This window comes from Carassius auratus, chromosome 42 (genome assembly GCF_003368295.1).
Source record: "Carassius auratus strain Wakin chromosome 42, ASM336829v1, whole genome shotgun sequence".
Taxonomy (NCBI): domain Eukaryota; kingdom Metazoa; phylum Chordata; class Actinopteri; order Cypriniformes; family Cyprinidae; genus Carassius; species Carassius auratus.
The window spans coordinates 14,985,152-15,011,553 of NC_039284.1; the positions used below are offsets into that span (position 1 = coordinate 14,985,152).

General features: G+C 36.4%; 1 protein-coding gene and 1 long non-coding RNA gene across 2 annotated transcripts in view; one reads left to right on the forward strand and one right to left on the reverse strand.

The window, feature by feature from the left end:
* The window catches only part of LOC113060804 (synaptotagmin-7), a 111,212-nt gene that overhangs the window by 41,719 nt on the left and 43,091 nt on the right, over positions 1 to 26,402 (reverse strand). Inside the window, exon 2 of the mRNA XM_026230007.1 lies at positions 23,055 to 23,158. Coding sequence (XP_026085792.1) covers positions 23,055 to 23,158 — 104 coding nt within the window. The remainder of the gene's footprint in view (positions 1 to 23,054; positions 23,159 to 26,402) is intronic.
* Positions 1,318 to 9,516, forward strand: LOC113060805 (uncharacterized). Its single transcript, XR_003278295.1, has 3 exons — positions 1,318 to 1,917; positions 2,299 to 2,377; positions 8,000 to 9,516. It is a non-coding gene; the product is annotated as an uncharacterized LOC113060805 (long non-coding RNA).

The following is a 26,402-nucleotide window of genomic DNA, read 5'->3' on the forward strand; positions in this document are numbered from 1 at the left end:
GTAAATATGCTTTTAAAAAATGCAAAACAATATAAAATACAGCTGAAGAATATATATTAAAATAATCATGTTTTAATTATATATATAAAAAATTATGTAAAATGCACATATTTCTCTGAAATATAAATGCAATAATACTAACAAATTTTTTTTTTATATTAACAAAATATTTTTACAAATATGTACAATTCTCTGAAATTTCTTAATATCTTATTCAATTGAGTTTCAAGTAAATATGCTTTAAAAGATACAAAACGAGACAAAAGTACAGCTGAAGAACATGATGTTTAGCATAGCAAGCAATCAAAAAACCCTAAACATGTATGACAATACCCTCAAAGACTGAATTAATATTCAAATTCATACACGCTCCTTATATATTGCAAAAAAAAAAAAAAAATAGTTATAAGCAATTAATGCTCAAAATGCATTCAAACGCAACTACTTTCAACACACTGAGAATAGCGTGTGATTTGTAAATATCTGAGATTGAAAATACTCACACACACACACACACACACACTGGGTACTTACAGGTTGCAGTTTCTAGGTAAGTAGTAGCAGTTTTTGACAAAGAAGAAGCTGGAATCTCATCTATCATCAACTGTATCATGACATTTTCACAGAGAGAGAGAGATGAGAGCGAAACTAAACGGAGCGAGAGAGAGGAAGAGTGTGGGAGGAGGAGGGGTCTGAGAGAGAGGGAGGAGAGGACGCCGCTGATGATTGAGACGAGTGGAGGAAGCGACAGATCGCCAACTGTGAAGCTCGGAGGGGGAATGAGTGACAGCGATCCCCGCGGGTCTGAGTGTGTGTGTGTGTGTGTGTGAAATGTGCATTCAGTAGCATGACTAGCTCTGAGCAAAGACACACATGCAAATGCTGCTACACACACATGACTGCAGGCAAAGACCTCAGAAAGAGCTTCAGTCCAACAGACACAAACACACTTCTCTCTCTCTCTCTCTCTCTCTCTCTCTCTCTCAGTCTGTCTCTTGCAGGATGCTCAAGAGGACAGAGCTGTCATGTATCTTCATATATTCTCAGTTTCTTCTCAACTGTTCTGTGTCTCCTCCAACTTTATTCATCTCTCTCCGACTTGGGCTTCAAACGTGCATTTTAACTTTATAGTATTATTGTACTTTATTGGAGTGACAGTACACAGCGTTGCCAAACCATTAATATAGATACCCAAAAAATAAAATCGGTGACCAAAAATAAATAAGTTCCCAGATGTGTACAAATGTATATAATGATATAAAATGTATAAATACATTATAAAATAAAATAAAACAGAAAAAACTATATAAAATTGATGTAACCCAAATTCTGACTTCTGTCATGTGTGCATTTGCTACGTGCTTAAAAGTACAGGACAGCCTGTGCTGAAGGCCTCAGCTGAACTTTAGACTTAGAAGACTTCTATATCAATATGGAAATAAGAAAAGTTAAAGATAAAAGATTTCCACGAAATGTTTATACTTCTAAAAACAGCATGATTCAGAGACGTTTATATTCCATCACACGTCTGCTATTTGGAGTCATTCGAACCCCCCCCTGTGGGTTCTTAACAAAAGAGAACCAGACGATTAATCTTCTGAGGTAGGACAGTTGGACTTTGAACATACAATCTGCTGACCTTACGAAATAGGGAACTGAAATTAGGCTGCAAGGGCTAGGATGTATTTTCGGAGAAGGATGACGACTGTTTTGATATCTGTTTGAGACGTGGCTGCAGAGACGTGGCATGGGTTTGATACAGATTGGCAGGGCTATAAGAGGAGGCAAATTCACCCCTCTCTCTCTCTCTCTCGCTCAGACTGAGTTCAGCATAGACCCTTCTAGCTGGACTTAGTCTTTTCTCACCTTCTTTATCTTTGATTCCGGGCTCACTTGAATACTTTGAACTTCTCTCAGGTTTTATTCATCTCAGATATGATTATTATTATATTACTTGTTATTATATGAATACTATTATAACTTTTGACTTTTGATATACAGGGTATTGTTGTATACTTTGTATTATTAATATTTTTAACATCTTGATTACTTTTGAATATTATAATGCATTTTGTATTACTTTTAATTGGGCAACATCCATCATACATGGATTGCTTTTAAAACTATATTAATTTTGGGATTTGTATTTTCTATATTTGAAGCTGATTTTAATACTTACTAATCTGTTTGCAAGTTATGAGTTGTATTCTCATTTCCTATATTCTTTGAATAAATTTGCATACTAAAATACCACCCCACCGTCTGACCAGAATTGAAGTCTCATTTTTTTTGCATCAGTTTTGGAGGCACCCGCTGGAGATCGTTGAAGTTTTCATTTCATTAAGTTTTGATGCAACGCAAGGCAAAATAAAGAGAGGTGAGTAGCTCATCTTTTTCTCTTTATGGGCTTCTGTGGTGTTGCCTGCCGGGTCTAGGAGATATATCTGTGGACCCACCTCGTTCACTAATCTTGACTGCAGCAAGAGAATGAGCTTGGGTCATAGCCGGTGGTATAACCGTAGACGGTGGTTTAACCGTATTGAAAAATCAGCGCGCGCTGGGGGACGAGACGGCGATCCGCGGCATTAAATGTGTTGTTCACTATTGAGGGTTACTGGTAGTGTGGATAAATATCTGCGCTTTACATCCTGCGGGGTTACCGGGGGTGTATTGCGAGCACTTTTGGGTTAAACCGAAAATGCAACAGTATTTTGAGACACGCGCTGTGAGGGTTTACTTACAGCGTGCTGGTCGGGTCTGAATGCCGTCTCTTGTTTTTGGATATAGTCTCTGGGATTAGACTTGGCAGTTTCGACACAAACAGAACCCCACCTTGCGACTAAATTTAGATCAATAATTTGGCAGACGGTGAAATAAGTTAAATAAGTAAAGGAATTAAGTTAAATAAGTACAGATAAATAAAAATAAGTAAAGATAAGTAAAAATAAGTTAAGATAAATAAAGAATTAATTTTAATTAAGTGTATCTGCATTGAATAAACCTTTTCCTTGTTGGATTTGTCAGCACATGAGATAATGGCACTTGTTCAAATAAAAGAAACTCCAAATGAATATGTGATGTAGAAGAAATAAGACAGAAAATGGTTAAAGTTGGATTTAGAGAGATTTCGGGTCCACGAGTGAATGGGTTTTGACCCCTCTACGGTCACTCACGTTTTTGAAGATAGACTTGAATTTGCATAATACAAACCTAAAATTTTACAATTCATGACCGAAAATATTTTGTAAACATGATTTTGATGTGCCATTTACATGGTAATGCAATGTCTGATTTTAAAATGGGATTTAAAGGATGAATTTTGATTATTTTATGTTTTCGAGTGATATATGACTTCTGATGATTTATGAAATGTGATAGAGAAAAAGGCAACGAGGAAGTCTTCCTTTGTAATGCAGATTTCTGAGTGTGTACTCTTGTCATAAATGAATTTTATTACTTTTCCTACATAGTCTTTTAACAAGAATATTGGTAAAATATATATTTGAGAGTCTTGGACTTTTCCAATGGTATATAGTTTGTCAGGATTGGATTTGATTGTGGTGTAGTCGGCGCAGGCGTCCCGTATTCGGGACGGGGTGACAGTTAACAGGTTGAAGGAAATTACTGATCACAAAGAACAGAAGAAATAGGCACGTGTTTTATGTTGTTGATGGATAAGGAAAGTCAAAGGGCTTTTGACAGACAGAAATGGTAGAATTGTACAGGTTTATAATTTAGCGCAAGCAGCTAGAGAGGCTATAAGATATGTGGGATTTATTAAAAATCTTGTAACAAAGGAGCCAAGAGCCGATATAGGCAAAGCTCCTAAGATTGATGACATTTATAACTGGCAGAAATGTAACAGATTTCTGAGAATTGTGAATACAGTTTGTTATTTCTCCTGGCAGTTTGGAAGAAGCTGAGGCTGAGTGGGGCAAATATGTGAAATTATATTCAAGGTTACCATGCTATAAGCAGGTGGCCAAGTGGGGGTCTATCGAACTATTGGTGTGCGTGATTTACCTAGCATTGTAAACACGCTGCCAATTATGAAATCTAACTGTACTAATTACAACCGCAAATGATTTTGCTACTTAATTTAACGAACTGCGTATTGAAGTACAGCATGTGATTGGATCAGGAATCCAAATTTTTACTAATGTAACATTGATCAGACAGGGCCCTAACAAGCCCTTTGTTAAATATACTGAGCATTTCACATGAGCTTTGAAGGAGTTTGCTGCTACAAAAGAAGCTGTTGATTTGAAATCTCATATACTGTTACACACGGCACACGTGGGGAACCAGAGCTCAAGATATTGTTGACCAAACGAAAAGAGCAGATGATGCGATTGGATCGCCCTCTGTCTCTGTAATTACCTGTTATAATTGTCAGGAAACAGGCCACTACGTAAATAGGTGCCCTGAGCGAGATGGAGAGCGAGGGTTTTAAAAATGTTTAAAAAGGTTCCTCTTTTCAGCAACAGCGACGGCTACCAAAGTAGCCCCCCCCCCCCTTCGGCTTCGCTCTGAAAATAGAGGTGATGCAGAAAAAAGGAAATCGACATGCAGGCACAGCTTAAGCTGCTGATGCCACAGGCTGACCAAAGCACTTGAGATCAGGATAGCTACATATTTATTTAACTACTACAATTTACATTTTACAAATAAACACATGACTCTTCGAGGATTATCTGATGGCAGTCTTTTCACACAGTCTCAATTAATTCCCTTAATAATTTATCCACTTAAGCAAACCCTTTCGGGTGCAATTCTGGGTTGGAGAAAGTCAAGTTGGCACTGTAGTGGGAATGGATATATTGGAGAAATTAGAAGCAGATATTTTATTAACTAAATCAAATAGTTAGTCAATTTTTGCCAGTTCCCATTCCAGTCGTCAGAAAAATTGAACTCCTAAATTTAACATTGGAGCTGTTACAGCAAATGAGAAAGAGTCTACTGACTCTCCAATGATACAATATTTTTCTGAGAAATTTTCAGATTTGTGGTCAACTTCTAAACTTGATGTTGGTCTTTGCAGAATTAAACCTCTGAATGTTTCAGGTCCTGCACCTCCTCCAGTATTCCAGTATCCTCTTCGGAGAAAAAGAGAGAGCGGCACAGGCAATTGTGACCCAGCTCGAGAAAGGGATTGTGGTAAGATGTGCCTCTCAATGTGATTCACATGTGGCCTGTAAGAAAGCCAGACGATAACTATAGGCTTACTATAGACTATACCGCATTGAATGCTGTGACCACCAAAGCAACCCCATTGTTGCCAATCATTCAACCATTTTAAAAGAATAGTGCGCGCCGTCCGTTATAATTCAATATTGTGATGACATTCTTTTTGCATCTCCAAATAAGGTGCAGCATCTGAGTGTACTCACTCTCTTGTTGAGAGCACTTCAAGAGGCTGGCTTCCTCCTGAACAAACGGGAAGTACAGCTGTTTCAACCATTATTACATTTTTAGGTCAGAGTGTTGGTCATGAGGGAAAAAGACCTTTTCCAGATCGGGTCATAACAATTACAAAATTAAAGAAGCCAACCACAGTCACTGGTTTAAGATCATTAATGGGGCTATTTAATTTTAATCGGGTTTATTTCCCTGATTTTTCTGATTTGGATGAACCTCTAACCGAGGCTCTTAAGGGAGGCCTTCCGGGTGCTTCCCCTCTAGAGTGGACAGCAGACATGGCTGAGTCTTTCACTCTTCTCAAATCCGCACTAGCCTCTTCTCCTGCGTTACATGAACAAAACCGCTCCACATTTGGACACATGTAGGCCAGAATGCTTACAACTGTGTGCTGGGACAGCATAAAAGTGACAAAAGTTTTGGAACTGTTGGATATTATTCGATTGTGATTCCTTCTTCTATGAAAGGACAGATGCCGTACTTGATGGCGTTGGACTGTGCAGAGTGGGCATTGAAGGTCACTGAGCACATCGTCGGCTACAACCAGACTATTTTACATACCCCACATCGCTTTTTACGTTTGTTACCTGAAACAAAGGTGAAATCGATCTCAAATCAGCGACCTGCTAAGTGGGAAACTGCTCTAATGAGTCCTCAGCTTACTGTTGTTACAGATAACCGGACGAACCCTGCCTCCCTGATGGAGAACGAAGGGAGGGCACATGACTGTGCTGTGGTGGTTACTTGTGACAGAGGACATTTCGTCAGAAATTAGACATTTGCAAATGTCATGGACATGTTCGTGGATGGCAGCAGCTTTTATGAGGGGGAAACACGCTACACAGGTTGGGCGGTAGTAGAGGGGAGGATGGGCGAAGTCTTGGCTGAAGGGTCGCTACGGGGAGGAAGTGCTCAGATCGCTGAACTGCATGCTTTGAAAGCTGCTTTAAATTTTACACTTAAATTAACTGCAAGCGAAAATAGCTCCATTTATGTGAATATTTTTACTGACAGTGCCTACAGTTATCATGTAGTGCAGAGTTATGGTCCTGTCTGGAAACGTCGCGGTTATCTGACCACCGCCGGTATGCCAATAAGTCATCAAACCATTATTAAAGAAATTCTTGAAACATGCAAGAACATTTCACCTAACAGTGTTGCGGTTTGCAAGGTTACAGGTCACAGTACTTTCAATGATTGGTGGGCAAAAGGAAACTCGCTAGCTGATAAGGCTGTGAGAGAGGCGGCCCGGGGTGCATCACTTGGAGAGGTAACTGCAATTTTCCCTGTTCATCCAAATTGTGCAGGATCAGAAACTCTATCTAAATTGTACACAAATGAAGATAATGAAATTTGTCAAAAAGGTTAGGAGCTATTTTAACTGAAGAAGGAATTAATGCTCTAAATGAAAAGGGTGTTCCGCCTAGCAGATATTAATTGATCTATACCACAGGATTGCACACCAAGGGGTTCATAAAACTAATACTATGTTACAACAAACATGGATTTGACCAGATATGTTACAAACTGTGAGGGACAGACTGTCCAGATAAATCCATCATTTACAAACAAAGCCACGATTATGAAGAGGTATGATATCAATTAGCCACAGTCCTCGCCCGCGAGGACCTTTTACACATTGACAGGTAGATTTTATTTTTGTACCCTCTGATCATGGGTACACATTATGCACATTTAAGGATGCCCGTTCAGTGCCCTAAGCGTCCAAATTGCGGGAGACTTAAAGACTGCTGCATTTAATTTAACGGCTAAAATCCTGTACAAGTGGGGGACAAAGTAATGGTTCAGAAATAGGGAATTTAGGTCCAATGTCTTCCAGGTATGAAGGTCCTTACTCAGTGTTGCTGACTACTCCAACTTTTCTCTCTACTCATTGAAATCGAGCCAGGCTTGACTCGATGGAAGCATCTTGCACAAGTGAAGCCCCTGTTGCAGCTTGCTTATACTAACAATATCTCTCAATGCACAATAGATTTTCTTTTTATAGATTAAGGGTACCCTTTCTAAAATTAAGGTTGTAATCAATGTTTGTTTTCAACCTCTGTGAGGTGATGGAGGGTCTGACTGATGTCAGGAGTGTAAGAATTGATTGATTCGTTTATCGATTATTTATTTAGTGATTGTTCACTTGCTTCCAGAGAATCAAAATTAACCAAAATTCACCATATCTGTTCCTTAGGTTGTTGATGATACCGTTTTCACTTTGAATTTGTCCAACAGGTGTAAGCTCTATCAGACGGATTGCTACTAAGGACGAACAATGATTAATGATTAATTGTTTACTTCTCTCCAGGTTTCCAATGCTGAGTTCCCCTGGATCTAATGTATTTATTTGTTTATAAAATGATGAAATGAAACTGAAAACCATAATGTTTACATGTAACAATTGTGATTAATGTTGTTTTATCTGTCTTGTTGTGTCCTTGTTCGTGTGTGTGTGTAAATGTTATATGTAATGTTTGTCGCTTCGCTTTGGCATTATATGTGTGTGTGTGTGTGTTTGTGTTTGTGTTCTTTTGTTTCCACATATTTCTGTTCCTACTACTCTAAAACTAAACAGGTATGAGTGCATGCTGATACGGAACCTATCCTGCGTACATTTACCACACGACTGGTTCTAAGGGTGACCCTTTGGTGTGACTTCTGCAACAGTGCAGCTCATCAACGATTCGGGAGAGGTTGCTGTGCTCGTAGCTGGACATCAGTGTTGGATCCCAAGAACTGGACGCATCGTCATCACATCGCACGCTAACTCTACATCATCTGAGAGACTTGTGCTTTCATCTACCAGCTGATATATAGATTTACAAATCCCTACATCAAGATGCCTCACAAGATTATTGATCAAAAAGATTCTTTTACTCCTATTGCTGTCAGCAATGATGAAGAAATTTATGAATTAGAGGTGAAGGGTAAGGAAAGATACGAGATGTTGAAAAAGATCAACGAAAGTTTGGAAATTTGCGACATGATACCCCAATCCAATAAGGACAAATATCTTAAGAAGCTACCCATTAAGAAGAGAAAGTATGATGATAAGTTTAGAGATGGAAAGAAGGGTATGCTGTAGTAAGTCCTCGACCCAGCAAAAGTCCAGGTGAGGTCAGGGGTCGGATGCTTTTAGTGCTCCTCGTCTGATCAGCTTGGTGAAGAATTCCTGTCAACTTTAACGCGGCTGGGGTTAAAGAGGTATCTGCAGTCTACCTGAAAAGATTCATTCACTTTTATATTTCCTTTATGCTTACACGATTAAGTGCCTATCTGAAATGTTTTACTTACTTATTTTTTTCTGCATATGTATTTGTTACCTTTGACTATTATGTATATTATTTTCAAGGGAAAGGATTTTGGGTGCGAGTCTTTTTGTCAAGACTCGAGTGGGGGACTGATGTAACCCAAATTCTGACTTCTGTCATGTGTGCATTTGCTACGTGCTTAAAAGTACAGGACAGCCTGTGCTGAAGGCCTCAGCTGAACTTTAGACTTAGAAGACTTCTATATCAATATGGAAATAAGAAAAGTTAAAGATAAAAGATTTCCACGAAATGTTTATACTTCTAAAAACAGCATGATTCAGAGACGTTTATATTCCATCACACGTCTGCTATTTGGAGTCATTCGAACCCCCCCCTGTGGGTTCTTAACAAAAGAGAACCAGACGATTAATCTTCTGAGGTAGGACAGTTGGACTTTGAACATACAATCTGCTGACCTTACGAAATAGGGAACTGAAATTAGGCTGCAAGGGCTAGGATGTATTTTCGGAGAAGGATGACGACTGTTTTGATATCTGTTTGAGACGTGGCTGCAGAGACGTGGCATGGGTTTGATACAGATTGGCAGGGCTATAAGAGGAGGCAAATTCACCCCTCTCTCTCTCTCTCTCGCTCAGACTGAGTTCAGCATAGACCCTTCTAGCTGGACTTAGTCTTTTCTCACCTTCTTTATCTTTGATTCCGGGCTCACTTGAATACTTTGAACTTCTCTCAGGTTTTATTCATCTCAGATATGATTATTATTATATTACTTGTTATTATATGAATACTATTATAACTTTTGACTTTTGATATACAGGGTATTGTTGTATACTTTGTATTATTAATATTTTTAACATCTTGATTACTTTTGAATATTATAATGCATTTTGTATTACTTTTAATTGGGCAACATCCATCATACATGGATTGCTTTTAAAACTATATTAATTTTGGGATTTGTATTTTCTATATTTGAAGCTGATTTTAATACTTACTAATCTGTTTGCAAGTTATGAGTTGTATTCTCATTTCCTATATTCTTTGAATAAATTTGCATACTAAAATACCACCCCACCGTCTGACCAGAATTGAAGTCTCATTTTTTTTGCATCAAAAATCTATACATTTTAAGGAAAAAACTAAATAAAATAATTATAGATAACGAAGTAAAAATGTATTATTTAAAATCTATATAAAAATATGCATAAAATATGTATAAAATATATAAATATTACTTAAAAATAAAATGTTAAATAAATAAAAATAAAACAATTACATACAGCAGAATAAAATAAAATAAAAATGTAAAAAATATTGTATGAAAGAAATTAATAAAATAAACTGTGAAATAAATTATTACAAATAATATAACAATGATTGAATAATAAAAAATAATACAAACAAAATATTAAGTTTCTGAAAAAATAAAAATAAAAATAAAATTACTTCATAAAAATTTCAAAATAATATATTTAAATAACTTTAAAAACAAATATTTTATAAGGAATCAATTACGAAATTATAAAAAATTATGAAATTAAATATAAAAAAATTATTAGATACTAAAAAGAAATTGCTTATCTATATAGATCTGAGATCAGCACAGAGATTTACAGTTAATCACCTGTGAGTTCAGAAACTACATTTAAAGTGCAAATACATCTAGTTACGAGCCTCATGCTGAATTAACATAATGAGATGCACACATGTGCGTGTTTGTTTATGTGTGTGTGTTAGCTTAATAAAACATGCAATATTCATGCTCAGCTTAAAGTTAGGACACCATATGAACAGTTTATTAACATAATTGTAAGAAAATTAAACTGTTCTAAGATTTACACAATATTTACATAACGTTAAGCCAAAGTTTACTGAACATTCCTAACTAATAATAATGTAATGTTGTTTTAAATAGAGCTCTAATGTACTTCATTTGATTAAAGCGAGAGAGAGAGAGAGAGAGAGAGAGAGAGAGAGAGAGAGAGACGTTTGCTTGTGTTGATGTCAACTTCAGTCAAACTAATAGCACATAAATGACTCAATAACAATCATCCAGCAACACACTCACACTCAGCTGACTTCATACACACAATTGATCATCAACTGCTGGAAGAAGTGATTGATTGAACAGTAGCTAGTTCAATCAATCGCAAAGCACCAATCAGAGGAGAGAGAGGCAGAGCTCAGGGCTCATTGGGTGTCAGATAATACACACTGTTTAAGTGGAGTATGCAGTGTGTTCTACACTGTATGGATATGTTACAAAATACAGTAAATTTGTCAAAAATGGTGCACAATACAAGCAGAGTGGAATACAGTATCCTAACGCCTGATGTCACACTCCCAATGTTACCAATCAACCAGAAGTGACACCAACTGACCATTTTTGCATCATTATAATGTCAATTTTACAGTTAACGGTATTTTAGAAAAAAAAATATATATATGCTAAATATAAAAATATTATCTTTCACTTATTATTTCACTAAATATAATATTTTAATTGTTGTTTCATAACAAAATCACTTGAATGCATTGTTTTCAGCCAAGTGTCTTCCTTCCTCTCACAGAACAAACAGCTGGACAATAACCAGTCTGGATATAAAAGTGGCCATTTAACTGAAACCGCCTTGCTGTCAGTCACTGGCTAAAATTATATGCACAATTTTTGGTTCAATCGGACTGAATTAATTGCGATTGATGAATCTGATTTAAGTGTTTAGATGAACGCTAAATAAAGTGATCGGGTTGATGTGCATTAATATTTATCAATTTATGGGCACTGTTGCACATGCACAGTTCTTTTCCGTGGTTCAATCTGATGGAGTGTTTGCGTGCACTCTCAATCGTATTAGAAGAGGAATAAACCACCCCCTTCCATTCGATCGAAACTTTATTCAGATCGATTAAGGTGTTTACATGAAGATTGAGCCGTCAATCCGATTACAAACAGATTATTTGGTTGCATGCAAACATATCCACTGAAGCGCTATGGACTGCAAGAGCTGAGTACAAATCTTCAGTTCTCATTCTCCCAGATCTATATGCTGCATTTGACACTGTTAATCATCAAATCCTTCTGTCCATCACTGGGCATCACTGGAACTGTACTCCACTGGTTTGAGTCTTACCTCACAGGTAGGTCCTTCAAGGTGGCTTGGGGAGGAGAGGTATCCAAATCACATCAGCCGGTCACTGGGGTTCCTCAGGGCTCAGTTCTTGGACCCCTCCTCTTCTCTGTTTACCTATTTATTGACCTGCAGCTCAACCGGTCAAAGACAGAACCTCTTATCGTACCAGCCACCTCATCAGTACAGCACCAGTTTTCCATCCAACATGGCCAATCAATGATACTCCCATCGAGTTCACCCACGAATCTTGTGGTGATCCTTGATGTTCAGACTTTTAAAGATCACATTGCAAAAACAGCACGATCATGCAGGTTCGCACTACGATACAACAGAAAGATAAGACCATTCCAAACAGAGCATGCAACACAGCTTCTTGTCATTTCTAGGTTGTACTATTCCGATGTTTCTGCTGGACTTCTAACATGTGCAAACAGAATTCTGCATATAATTCACATCTAGTTTTCGATAAGCCCAAGAGAGCCCATGTCACAACGCTTCACATCTCTCTACACTGGCTTCCATTCGTGGCTCGCATCCAGTTCAAGACATTGGCATGTCTACACTCTCAGAAATAAAGGTACAACAGCTGTCCCTGGGGTGGTATCTTTTCTAAAGTACGTATTTATACCTAAAGGGTGCATTTTGGTACCTTAAAGATTCATATTAGTACTTAAAGTGTACATATTAGAAACTAATAACCTCTTAAGGACATTTTCTTCAAGAGTCAATTGAAAACTCATCTCTTCCATGAGCATCTAACTGCCTTCAATAATAATAATAAATGTAAAAAAATCTAAGCCTTAACATTTTCTGTTCACTTATTATCCTCCTGTCCTAGCTTTTTACTATTTTGAACGATGACCGAAACCTTGTATAACGAACACTTCTCGTGTTTATTGTGATTTAATGATACATCATTTGTAGTATTCCTCAACTGTAAGGTTCTGCCAAAGTGTCTGCCAAATTAATAAATGTAAATGTATAAAAACTTTCCATTCCATTTTTATAATGCATTTGCATAAAATAGATAGATGCAGTGTTCAAGGCTAGCTTTCCATTTCAAACATACTGTATCATCTGTGTATTGCTTTGATTGAATGTGCATATATGAAACAATATGTATCAAACAGTCAAAATAATTATTACGTAATGCTTACTGTTTCATACAATATTTTAAAAAACAGTATTGCATATACAGTATATGATCAGCATACTACACTACTTTCAAGATCAGTTAGGACTATCATACCTAGAAAAAGTTACTTGTTACATTCCCATGTAACGTAGAACCAGTTATTACGCACTCTAGTTTTTAAATTAATGAATTAGAAGTGGAAATTCTACAGCAAAATGAAGTGTGTGCTACACAACTGCATCTGACTGCAATAACAGAAGATGAGCCTATGATTTTAGCCTCGCACAATACTCATGGTGGACAGTATACGAATTGGAACACAGTTCAGATTCTGAAGGAAAATTCTATTTTTATAAAATCAATTCAGTGAAAAAATCTGCAGTTGTTCCTCAAAATGCATTTTCCCCTCATTACTAGAGAAATAATGCTGGGAGAAGCGACTGTTATATCAAAAAGTATTGTACGGAACAAGAGGTCTTCTCCAACCCCAAGACAGGATGTAATTATCACAGCTCTTCACACAAACACACTGCAATCTGAGTCTCAGCAGACTTCATTAAGGACTTAATACCAATCTGCTTGACCCCACGACACATATTCATGACGCAGGGGAAGCGTACAGTCCAGCTGATTCACAGAGAGAGAGAGAGACAAACTGACTAAATAACTAAAATACTGAATAACGTGTTCCCAAGCCATTTTACTTTAGTAATGGGACATATTTCTGAGAGGAATATTCAATGGAAAAAATGCATTGTATGATCAATTAGTATTCAGCAATGCACACACACACACACACACACAAACACACACACACACATACACTAAGAGCAATATCACTCGAATAGCAGTGTGATATGGCTGTATATCGGCATGGCTATGCCAAAGGCCAACTGCTGTAGGTAATCACAGCACAATTTTAGTTAAACAGCTGAGCTCAAGATCCGTTGCTTATTTGAGAACGTCACTTCAGAACTAATAACGAAACAATGTTGAGTTGCTTCATTAAAAACTTGGTTGTATCACTGTATTAAAAGCTCACTATATTATGTAGAGTACTGTATTATGAGAGAGAGATATAATGAGCGAGTGAGATTACTTGCATCTGGTACAACATTCATTCTTCAGCTCAGTCTCATATTCACAATAAAACATTAGTTTGATTGTCCAATGAGGAAAGCGATATCTTTGTCGTATTATCCTTTTATCTGTTAAGGGTGATTTCCGATGTGATGACTATGCTGCTCACTGCATTTGTTGGCTTCGTCCTACAAGCTATTGTTGAAAGTAAAATAGCTTCCTTTTTTATAACCCTGTTTCACAGTGTGATTGTATTTTTTTGAAATATATTTTAGATAAATCAAAAAGTAATATAAAATATAAAAAAATATAAACATTTTGTAGAAAAGTACAAATAAATAAATAAATATATATATATATATATATATATATATATATATATAATATATAAATGCATTGCTATATATTTTTCTTTACAAAACAATATACAAGTTTGAAGTTTATATAAATAAAATATAATGGCATGATGTGGGTTAAAACTTGATGAAGAGCCTTTTTTTGTATTTTGAGCCTAGGTATATTTATATTTATATATTATTGTTATATTTAAATGCATTTTAAATATAAAAATGCATTGCTAAATAAAATAAATAAATAAATTATAATTTTTTAAAAAGTATTTTAAATTTCTTAAATTAAAGTACATATACCTATATATATATATATATATATATATATATATATATATATATATAATTTTTTTTTCTTTATTTTTTTTTCTTTACAAAATAATAAACAAGTTGGGAAGCCTAAATTATAACTCACTAAATGTATTAAACTACAAAAAAAAAAAAAATTCTGGAAAATTATATATATATATATATGATTAAAATTATAGCTAATTAGTTTGTAGTTTTTTATAATTAAAACATTCTTACTGATGATTTCAAGCCTTCAGGCGCTCAAAAATCAAGACACACATGCACTAATTAAACGGCCAGTACTGGTTAGTAAATCTTTAGAGGTTCTTAATGAGTTTTTGAGGAAGAGTAAATAAAGTAAAAAGCAGGTCACAGGTTGGGCAACGGTTAAATCAGACAAATGCTTTCCATTGCTGCATAATTATGTGACACTGCAGTTCAGCATATAAAACAATTAACCCAATAAAGCCTGACATATCAAATAACAATTTGAAATTTGAACAACAGTTTATTGAGACTTTAGACAAAATCTTTTTAAAAATAAAAAAGTATGCATATATACTTTTGATGAATATTATATTCCATATATCAGACATTTATATGTCAGGCTCATATATTAGGATGATATAGTGAGAATATGGAGCTCGTACTCAAGGAGATAAAAACGCTATTTCATTTTATTAGCAAAACTAATTGGTGCAGATGGCGATATTTATATGGCACAAAAAGATAAAATTCTGATAGCTTTTAATGTAAATCACTGAGATCATTATAACAGACTAAAATGCATAAAATAGTCTATTAACTTTATAGAATACTTAAAGTCAAAGTTCTCAATATGAAGTTAACATGATCTCAACATGCTATCCACATTACTGTTATGCCTCCATTCTCCTACTGTTTGTCAACTATTGACTTTGTAAACTATTTTTAGCAGAAATATCAGACATAACTACGTCTCCTGAGCTTCTAAAGAGCAACGTTTGAGTAATAAAATGCTTCTCCGGGAATGTCATGCTGGTGTAAACAGATCGAAGAACAGATCGATGAACTACAGACAGCAGAATATGAAAATATTAATACCAAAAATGACTGTTGTCCCGTTTGTCCTTGAGTGAGGACAGGGTGATGTATCCATGTCTCACTCTCATTACACTCGTCTGTCTGAAAGTCTGCCTATGTTCCTGTGTGGTGGATGAGATGCAACCTGATCCCTTTACATGGATCTTTAACCCCATCCATCCAGTACAGATGAACCCATTCTCTCACGTTTCTGAACAAGCTTGTTCTCTTCAATGGTCGCCAGTGGTGGACAGTAACGGAGTAGCTTTACTTCGTTACTGTACTTCAGGGCCGCGGGAAGTAATTTTGAACAGGGGGTGCTGTGAATTTTTTTTTTGGACAAAAAACCTATGAGCCTATAGGCCCATTTAAAATACATTTAAAAAATAAATACATTGAGATTTACTACTTTATTGTCATATACACTTCAGTGCACAGGGTCTGAAACACACAGACATCAGTTCTCAGATATGCGCAATGCCTTATTAATCTGAAGCAGAAGCAGAAATAATGGTTTAATAATCGAAAGAAAACGAAATAATTACTTTCATTACAATTTCAGATAGCCTATACATACATGCAACTTATTTAGAGACAACAAATAATATTACAACAAAATATAATATTAATCAAACTTCACAATAATGCTAAAACAATGCAATCGATTTGGGCAGCTGGCTTGAGTCACTGCACGTTTATGTCACACGCAACTCTATTAACTCCAAAATCTTTTTACGCACACCACAAGGAAATAATCTCTGACTATTTAAGCAATTTGTTTATTGAACCGTTCTCCACATCCATTACGCAAAAAACACACGCACAGTATAAAGCTTTCTGTCTCCATCTCCAACCTTTTTACACAAACCACAAGGAAATAATCTCTAACTATTTAAACGTTATTTAACAGTTCTCCACAACCATTACGCAAAGAACACACGAACGAAATAATACTCTTCATCTCCACCCCCTTCCAAAAATACTATAGTGTACTACTTACAATTGCTTGGCTAGTCAAAGCGGATCCCACACTTGTTGCCAAAAAAATAAATGTTACAAGCGCGGCAGCACCATGCTCTTACCTGAGCTACATGCAGGGGGGGTGCCCTGGTTACAGGTGTCCAAATGTCGAGGTGCGCTGTAATAAATAAAGATGAATGTATTCTGCGTGGAACGAGCGGGAAACCTCGTTACTCGGCTACCAAACCTGCCTGCCTGACGTTGACAACGTAACTTCCGAACCTGTGTTGATTAGGCCTCAAAATATGAAATTAAAATCCAAAATATACGTAATAGACTGCGTGTGTCAAAATCATTTTCTAAAATATTCATAAGGAATTTATAAATTGTGCAAAATAGTTTAATAGGCCGACATTTTTTTTATCTCCCTCTCGTCACTAGGGGGTGCTGCAGCACCCCCAGCACCCCCACTTCCCGCGGCCATGCTGTACTTAAGTACATTTTTCAATTATCTGAACTCTACTGGAGTAGTTTTATTTTGAGTAACTTTTACTTTTACTTCACTACATTCCAAAGCATAAGATCGTACTTTTAACTTCACTACATTTCATAAAACATATCGTTACTCCCTATAATATATCACGTGCTCCGACACGCAGAAGCGGTGTCTGATTCATCATGAATGAACTGAGTCTTTTCAAAATAAACTTTACTTGGATCGCGAATCGCACCAAACGATTCGTTTACGAATTAGAATGATCCGATTGCAGCTGTTCTGGAGTCGACCACTCACTGATTCAAATGAACCGTTTAGTGCGAGTCTCCTGAAGTAAGAACCGTGAGATCTTGTGAGCGTGCGTGCGTCTGATGTTGCTAAAAGTAAGTTATTAATGTCGAAATTTAGGATTAATTATTGTAACTGAAAATCATATTTAGGTCAAAATTGTCAGTTGTTTGGGAACTAAATCCGCTTTAAAGAGAGAACTATTTAAGCCCACTGAAATGCTCCAGTGCAAAGCAGACACATCTATCAGTGTCTCCGTGTATTAGGTTAAAAAATAAAATAAAATAACCTTAAACTAACACAGATTAAATAAAATAACTCATGCTTGTCCAAATTCCCCGCAACCGTAATATTAAATGGAGTTATTTTTTACATTCTTTGGTCGAAGTTTTCAGATCGGCACTTCGGAGCCTGTTCGCGACTCGGTTGATTCAGATCGGCACTTCGGAGCTTGTTCGCGACTCGGTTGATTCAGATCGGCACTTCGGAGCCTGTTCGCGACTCGGTTGATTCAGATCGGCACTTCGGAGCTTGTTCGCGACTCGGTTGATTCAGATCGGCACTTCGGAGCCTGTTCGCGACTCGGTTGATTCAGATCGGCACTTCGGAGCTTGTTCGCGACTCGGTTGATTCAGATCGGCACTTCGGAGCCTGTTCGCGACTCGGTTGATTCAGATCGGCACTTCGGAGCCTGTTCGCGACTCGGTTGATTCAGATCGGCACTTCGGAGCCTGTTCGCGACTCGGTTGATTCAGATCGGCACTTCGGAGCTTGTTCGCGACTCGGTTGATTCAGATCGGCACTTCGGAGCCTGTTCGCGACTCGGTTGATTCAGATCGGCACTTCGGAGCCTGTTCGCGACTCGGTTGATTCAGATCGGCACTTCGGAGCCTGTTCGCGACTCGGTTGATTCAGGTCGCCTCTTCGGAGCCTTTTCGCGACTCGGTTCATTCTGATCGGGAAATTGGAGCATGTTTGAGATTTTTTTTTATTCAGATCTGGACATCGAAGCAAGTTTGTCAAACGGTTAATTGGTGATAAATGAATATTTGGACTTGAGGCTTTTTTTTACCTGTCGATTCAGCATGTACATGGACCCACACACAAAGGTGGACACACTCTAGACTTAATCATCAGTAAAGCTCTAAACTTTTCATCCATTGTTATTAAGGACGTTATTCATAACCGCACTGAAAATAAGTAAATATTGTTAGCTGATGCTAACTGTCTAGCTAACAAGCTTGCTGGTGCTAACTTGAGGTAATTTTATAAATAATGTCCAAATATTTTTATTCAACCACCTATATATATATATATATATATATATATATATATATATATATATATATATATATATATATATATTACATCTGGGGAGAAAAGAAAGGATGTGATGTTCAGAACATGGTTACTACAGTAATTATCAAAGAGGGGAAGAGATGCACCCAGTTTGGACAGGGGTGTTTTTACACCACAGACAAGGTTTGAGAAGGAAAAAATCATTATGAAAATATAATTATATTTTCCTTAAAATCTTCAGGCCTTATTCTCATGTCATATATAACTGTGATGTTCTGTAAAACAACAAACTTTAAAATACTTTGTTCTTACTGGTGAAAATCAGATGGTCATCTCTGTTTTCTCTCAGGTACATCACAGTGTAAGCTTCACAGTGAACATTACTCTCATCAGCGTAGTCCATATCAACAACAAAAATATATCTTCACTCCATATAGTGGTTATTTTGGAAAAAATCCCAGGTATTTTGAGCAGTAGGATTATTAAAAAAAAGTGCTAATATAAAATTAAATTAGCCTATATATAAAATTGCAAACATCTATCTTTCAGTACTTTTTTACTTAAGTACATAAAACATTTAGTACTTTTGTACTTTCACTTGAGTAAAATTGAAAAAGGAGTACTTTTACTTTTACTGGAGTAATATTTTATTATACGTATCTGTACTTTTACTCAAGTACTTGATTTGTGTACTTCGTCCACCACTGATGGTCGGGAACACAGAGTTGATCTTAAAGGGATAGTACACCGAAAAAAGACACTTTGTTATAATTTACTCACCCTCATGTGTTTCTATCTTCTGTGGAACATGAACGTAAATCAGTGCTCATAACTTTCCTTGCATTCATAACTTAAAGTGTACTCGGTCTGATTTCATTGCTTTTCACTGACTTGGCATGGCATCAACACATGGTTGATAGCAAAAACAACTGGCATTTTTTGCCATTTGTTCATGGGTTGTTGTTGTTACCTAAACTTAAACTATTAAATATAAATTATGTTAATTGTAATAAAGCAGAAATTAAATGAAAAAAAAAAAATTAGAAATGTTTCCTTGGAAATGAAATACAACTAAAACCACAACTGAAAATAAATGTAAACTAAATAGTAATAAAATGTCTAAAGTACATCACAAAGTACAAAAAATTAAAGGTCCCGTTCTTCGTGATCCCATGTTTTAAACTTTAGTTAGTGTGTAATGTTGTTGTTAGAGTATAAATAATATCTGTAAAATCTAAAGCTCAAAGTTCAATGCCAAGCGAGATATTTTATTTAACAGAGTTCGCCTACAAAAAACGACCCGTTTGGACTACATCCCTCTAGATCCTGCAGTAATGACGTCACTAAAAACAGTTTTTTGACTAACCTCCGCCCACATGAATACACAAAAAGGGGGCGTGGTCTTGTTGCGCTCCGACGGAGAAGAAGGAAGAGCTGTGTTTGTGTTCAACATGTCGTTGAAACGCTGTTATTTTCATCTCTGAGTCCAATCATCGTTGTTTGGGCTTCCCAGGAACGCTGTACTTGGAGATTAATGGTTACAATTTATGTTTAACTCGGTTCCCGAAAATTATTATCCGCATGTAAAACTATGTGCAGCACATTTTGCTGAGGACAGCTTCCTCAATCTCTATCAGTTTAATGCCGGATTTGCACAAAGATTATTCTTGAAAGATGGAGCAGTTCCCTCTTTGTCTGGTTGGTGCGTTTAACAGTTTCTGTAACTTATTACACAAAGGGCAACGCTGTTTAGCTTTGTTAACTAGATGTTAGGGCTGTGCAAAAAAATGAATGTGATTTTCATGTGCATTTTGTCAGTAAAAACGCTCCTGTGATTATAAATACATCTCCAGCACATGTTCCTACCCACTTGCTTTTCAAAACTAGTCCAATCACGTTAGCAGGAGGGCAGTGCGTGCTCAGCTGTTGTCGAATCACAACACAGGAACCGCTGGCCCAATCAGAACTCGTCACGTATTTCTAAAGGAGGGACTTTATAGAACAAGGAAGTCATCAGCCTGTTTTTATCAAAGAGCAGTATACAGATGTGTGAAAAATACTGTGTTTTTTTACACGCAAAACATGAACACATGTTATATTGCACACTGTAAACACAACCAAAGCTTCAAAAAAGCGTGAAAAACGGGACCTTTAAAATGAAAAATGAAATATAAAAGCTAATGCAAAATAATAATAAAAACTATAACAGCACATATAATATAATAACACAAGCATAAATAATGTGAATTAAAATAACATTGATTTTGACACATTTAATTAGCAACAGAAAGCAAAACAATACTATTAGTCTTCCTTTAACACCTATCCAACTAACCGCTCAGTTTCTCTTAATGTTCCTGGCAGAGGTCAAAGAGTTCTTCCACCCGTTTTAGGATAGTTCAGTCAAAAATGAACATTTGCTGTTAATTTAGTCACCTAAGTTGGACATACACCGGTATTTTGGCTCTTTCAGAGTTGGACTGTCAGGCATGTCTGAAAGTGAGTGTTGATTGAGGAACTGTTTCAGACCGATTTGGTGAACTGATTTTCCTTGCTATGCTTTTATATTCTCAAACACAGACAGCCACTGACTTGCATCTTATGACTCCCAAAGGATCTCGATTTCAGCTAAAAAATCTTCTTTACTCTTCTACTGAAGAAAAACAGTAAGTCTTCTACTGTATATCGGACGGCCTGAGGGTGACTAGATAAACAGCATTTTTTTTTATTTTCGGGTGAACTGTTCCTTTAACCTGTTAACTGTCACTCACGTTTTTGAAGATAGACTTGAATGTGCATGATACAAACCAAATTTTTTTTAATTCATGACTGAAAACATTTTGTAACATGATTTTGTGCCATTTACATGGTAATGCAATGTCTGATTTTAAAATGGGTTTTAAAGGATGAATTTTGAAATTTTATGTTTTCAAGCGATATATAACTTCTGATGATTTCTAAAAAGTGATAGAGAAAAAGGCAACAAGGAAGTCTTATTTTTAAACAAAGGTAAAAACTCCTTTTGTAATGTAGATTTCTGAGGGTGCACTCTTGTCATAAATTAATCTATTACTTTTCCTACATAATTTTTTACAAAAAATATTGGTAAAATATATATTTGGGAGTCTTAGACCTTTCCAACGATATATAGTTTGTCAAGATTAGATTAAATTTGATTGTAATATAGTATAGTCAACGTAGGCGTCCCGTATACGGGACGGGGTGACATTTAGCAGGTTAAGATGTTTTCTCATCATATTAAAGACTCAGAGATTGTTAATGACACAGATTAAGCATTACCAAAAATTGCAGCATTTTTTGTATTTAGACGAATAAATATTGCTTCATTTTTGAATCATTTTTAAATTCGAGGGCATCCATAAAAGAAGGTCTCCAGAGTATAGTAAGTAAACACACAGAAATTCTCTCCCTCAAGCACACACACACACACACACACACACACACACACACACACACACACACACACACTTGTAAGCATGCTTTATTAGTATGCATGTGCACATCCTCACTAACTAAAACACACACATGCTCGCAGAGGCTCAGAGGGCATGAATGAGCTCAAAGACCTCATGACACCTACCATGATCACATGTGCTCATCATCTGGCAGGATTGAGGTCAAAGGTCACACACAGCTGTGGTGGAGGATATCTGACTCAACTAAACCATTCCTGCCGGCATGTTCAACTCAGTATTTGTTACATATAACGAAACTTAAAACTGTAGACTCATGTATAAACTCTATACATGCTAAAACACATGCGCACACACACACACACACAGAGGGTCCCTGTGCTATCATATATTTATGACAAGCATCGGGAATCAATTCGCTTTGACTCACAAACACGAGCCAAACAAACTCCATCTGTCTAATGAACCGCAGGACCGTCTGAATCAATCCCCCTTTACACGGATTGATCAGCACGGAGAACACATTACTATTTCACATTTTACTACAAAACCCTAAATATGAAGCTACACATAGAAAATACAAATACTCACTCATCTGTCGGTCCTCCGTTTACGTATTTGCTTTGGAGGAGTAACATCTAAGTTGATACTTAACTGAGAATTCAATTAATTTTTACTTAAAATATGAAATCCGTCATGTTATAGAACGGTCAGAAACATTTAAGTTACACAAACGTACATGCAAACGTTTAGTTAACGCATTGCAAGCATCCCAGCACATTGTAGAATCAAATGCATGTCTAATAAACTGTTGGGTGTGTGTGTAACTCACCAGCTTGCGTTGACACCATCCGCAGACGCCGCAGAGAGCCACCAGCCAAACTCCACACACCGTCACAGCCAACGACACCAGCAGCACGCTCAGAGAGACCGAGCCTGTGAAACACACACACAACGTTCACGTCCAAGCGTAGGTGAACAGGCTCACATTTACTCTGACGAGTTCATAAAGTCTCTGAAGTCCTATGGATCGATATTTGTCAGGATGGGAACAGATGGGACTGGAGATCAAAATCATAAAGAGAGGAGTTGGAGAGGGAAAGAGGGAGAAGGAGATGTCACTAAAGTGTTTAAGGTATAAATTTGAGATGCAAGATCAACATGTAGAAGCACAAGTAATGTACTTGCATGCTAAAATGACACATGAAATCAAGCTTGCTAAGATGTGTCTGCTTTAGGATACATAATGCACAGTATAACATCCGAGTAGTATGGGACACCGTCACGTCACTTCACTTATCACATGTTTCATTCAACCGTTATTTCTTCTAGGGGTGTAACGATACGCGTATTCGTATTGAACCGTTCGGTACGACGCTTTCGGTTCGGTACGCGGTACGCATTATGTATACCGAACGGTTCGTTGGAGTAATTAATTATATTTGAAAAAAAAAAAAAAAAGAGAGAGAAAGAAATATAATGATATGCGTTCAACAAGGTAGCCCAATAACCCAAACAACGTAACAGGCAACGCCCCTGACACTCCCGAAGAAGAAAAAAACACCATCTTATATGTTTATGTTAGGCTACTCAGCAGGCGCTCGCTCACTCAGTACGCGCTGAAGGCTCGTTGCAAAATAGCCAATGCGTTTAACATACCAGAAAAAAGAAGATCCTCCAGTAACCAACAGGTCTGGTGTTTGGGTGCACTTTGGATTCCCTTTAAGCTATAATGGTGATGGCAAGAGAGTGGTGGATAAATAAACAACGGTATGTCGCATCTGCAACATGACAGGGTACACCAGCGGGATTACAAAAAAAAACAAAAAAAAAAAACAGCGGGAATATCTGGGATATATGCGTCAGTACTATCTGGGAAAAGACGAAAAAAAGGAGAAACATGCACGCAGCAAACTATCCCTGCAGCATTTAGACACTATAGCTTACAGGGAATCCAACCCAAACACCAGACCTGTTGGTTATTTTAGGATCTTATATTTCTGGTCTGTTAAATGCATTAGACATTTTGCAACGAGCCTTCAGCGCGTGCTGAGTGAGCGAGCGCCTTAGGGGCCGTTCACACATCGCTCCTAAAAACGCGTGGAAAACGCTAAGCGCGTCTTTCTCCTGAGGCGTCTGTCTTTGCTAAGCAACAATGACGTGCTCTCTCCATGAGACGCGGAAATTTCAGCGAAGGATAAATGGATTTGCAGCTCTAAAAATCGCTTGCAGTAGCTCTGCTACTGAATTTATTTCAAAATTGCAATCCATATACAACTATGATCAGCTGTTCCTTCATCTTGGCTGAGCTCTCAACGTTGTTACGGGAAAGGATGAAGCTGATTGGTTGGTTCTTGTCACATGACCTGCGGTGCGCTTGCGGCATTCTGAAAAGTTGAGATGTTTTTACATTTTGCTGTATCTAAAACGTATCGAACCGAACCGAACCGAACCGTGACATCAGTGTATCGTATCGAACCGAACCGTGAATTTTGTGAACCGTTACACCCCTAATTTCTTCAGAATAAATGTCACCAGCTTTTATATTTTGTTATCTACATTCAGATATTTTGAGGCACCCACATACTTTTGTAAGTGGCTCTATCTCTTTCTCTCGTCGTGTCCCTATATGATCAGACACTGAAGAAGTAGTTCTGGGGAAGGGATTGCATTTTCTCTATCTCACACAAACGATTAGTACAAAACACGATTTACCTCTTATGAAACACAAGTTGCATTACTCTACAAACAAGAACTGATGTGAAATAGCTTTCTGATACTTGTCCATATCTGCTCCAGTAAAATAAAGTGTTTGGAATAATGTATTACTGTTGTCAAAAATGCAGTGCACAAAAACTGTATGCCACAATGCAATGCTTTTGACTTCACGTTACAGTTTCAGTGTAAATGAATCAGAAGCAACATCAACTACTTGTTTTTACATTTCCTAGCTTTTCTTTGCTAGAACAGCTTATATATATATATATATATATAAGTGTGTGTGTGTGTGTGTGTGTGTGTGTGTGTAGGTTTATTGCAATCTTAAACTATAGAAAAAGTGTTACTTCAAACTAAATATATATTAACTGAACTAAAATACATTTTATTTGTAAAATTTGTACTAAAAAACTAAAATTACTTAAAAATAAACTAAAGAAATAAACTAAAACTAATGAATAACAATTTATAATATATATATATATATATATATATATATATATATATATATATATATATATTTATTTATTTATTTATTTTTTAATGACAAAAGCTTGTTGCCAACACATTTATTATTTTCATTTCATTCAAGTTAAATGTACTAAAATGAAAGAAAATCTAATAATAATAATAATAATAATATATAGACATTTTTTAAAAAGCAACAAGAATCAATAAAAAAAATACTAAAACTTTACATAAAATTAATGAGAAACATTATATGTATATCTCTTAAAATATTTAATACAAAACAAATATATATATATAATTTATAATATAATTTATTTGAAATTATAATTTGTTATTTTTGTATTAAAAAAAAAATACATTGCATATTGCATACTGTTAACAGTATTAAAAGTAATGTGCAGTATGTAATATGTAACCTAAGCTCAAGGTTTGGCTAATCAGGTCAAGGTTTGTGTAGCTAGCCTCTGCTGGTAGATAGTGTAAATGGACACAAGAAGCATCTTTCTCCACTGACGAGCATTCAACCCTATCCATGTATTCTGACAAACCAGCTGAATGTTTCTCAGCAGAGCCACACACAGACTCTGACAGGGACGAGACGAGTGTCTGGACACAGCAGAAACACTCCAGACAAGCCCTGAATGAGCCAGTGTTCGACACAAGAGCAGGTCTGAGATCAGAGGACAGCAGACAATAAAACACGTCTTTATTCTGAGACAGAGCAAACAGAAGTCATTCATTTCCACTGACAGCTGATTTAAGAGGTTCTGCTGATATATTCACAAATAAATTGATTTACAAATAGAAAGCTGGTTCACAAATACAATGAGGTATGCACAAAGCAATTTTATTAAGAAGTATCTGAAGAAAAAATGCACAGTAGAAATTTTAATGTATTATTTAAATTAAGTAATCAATAATAACTGTCTAATCAAGTGTTCACACAAAGAATTTACTTGACTGAATTTTTTTCATATTTCACATAAAATAT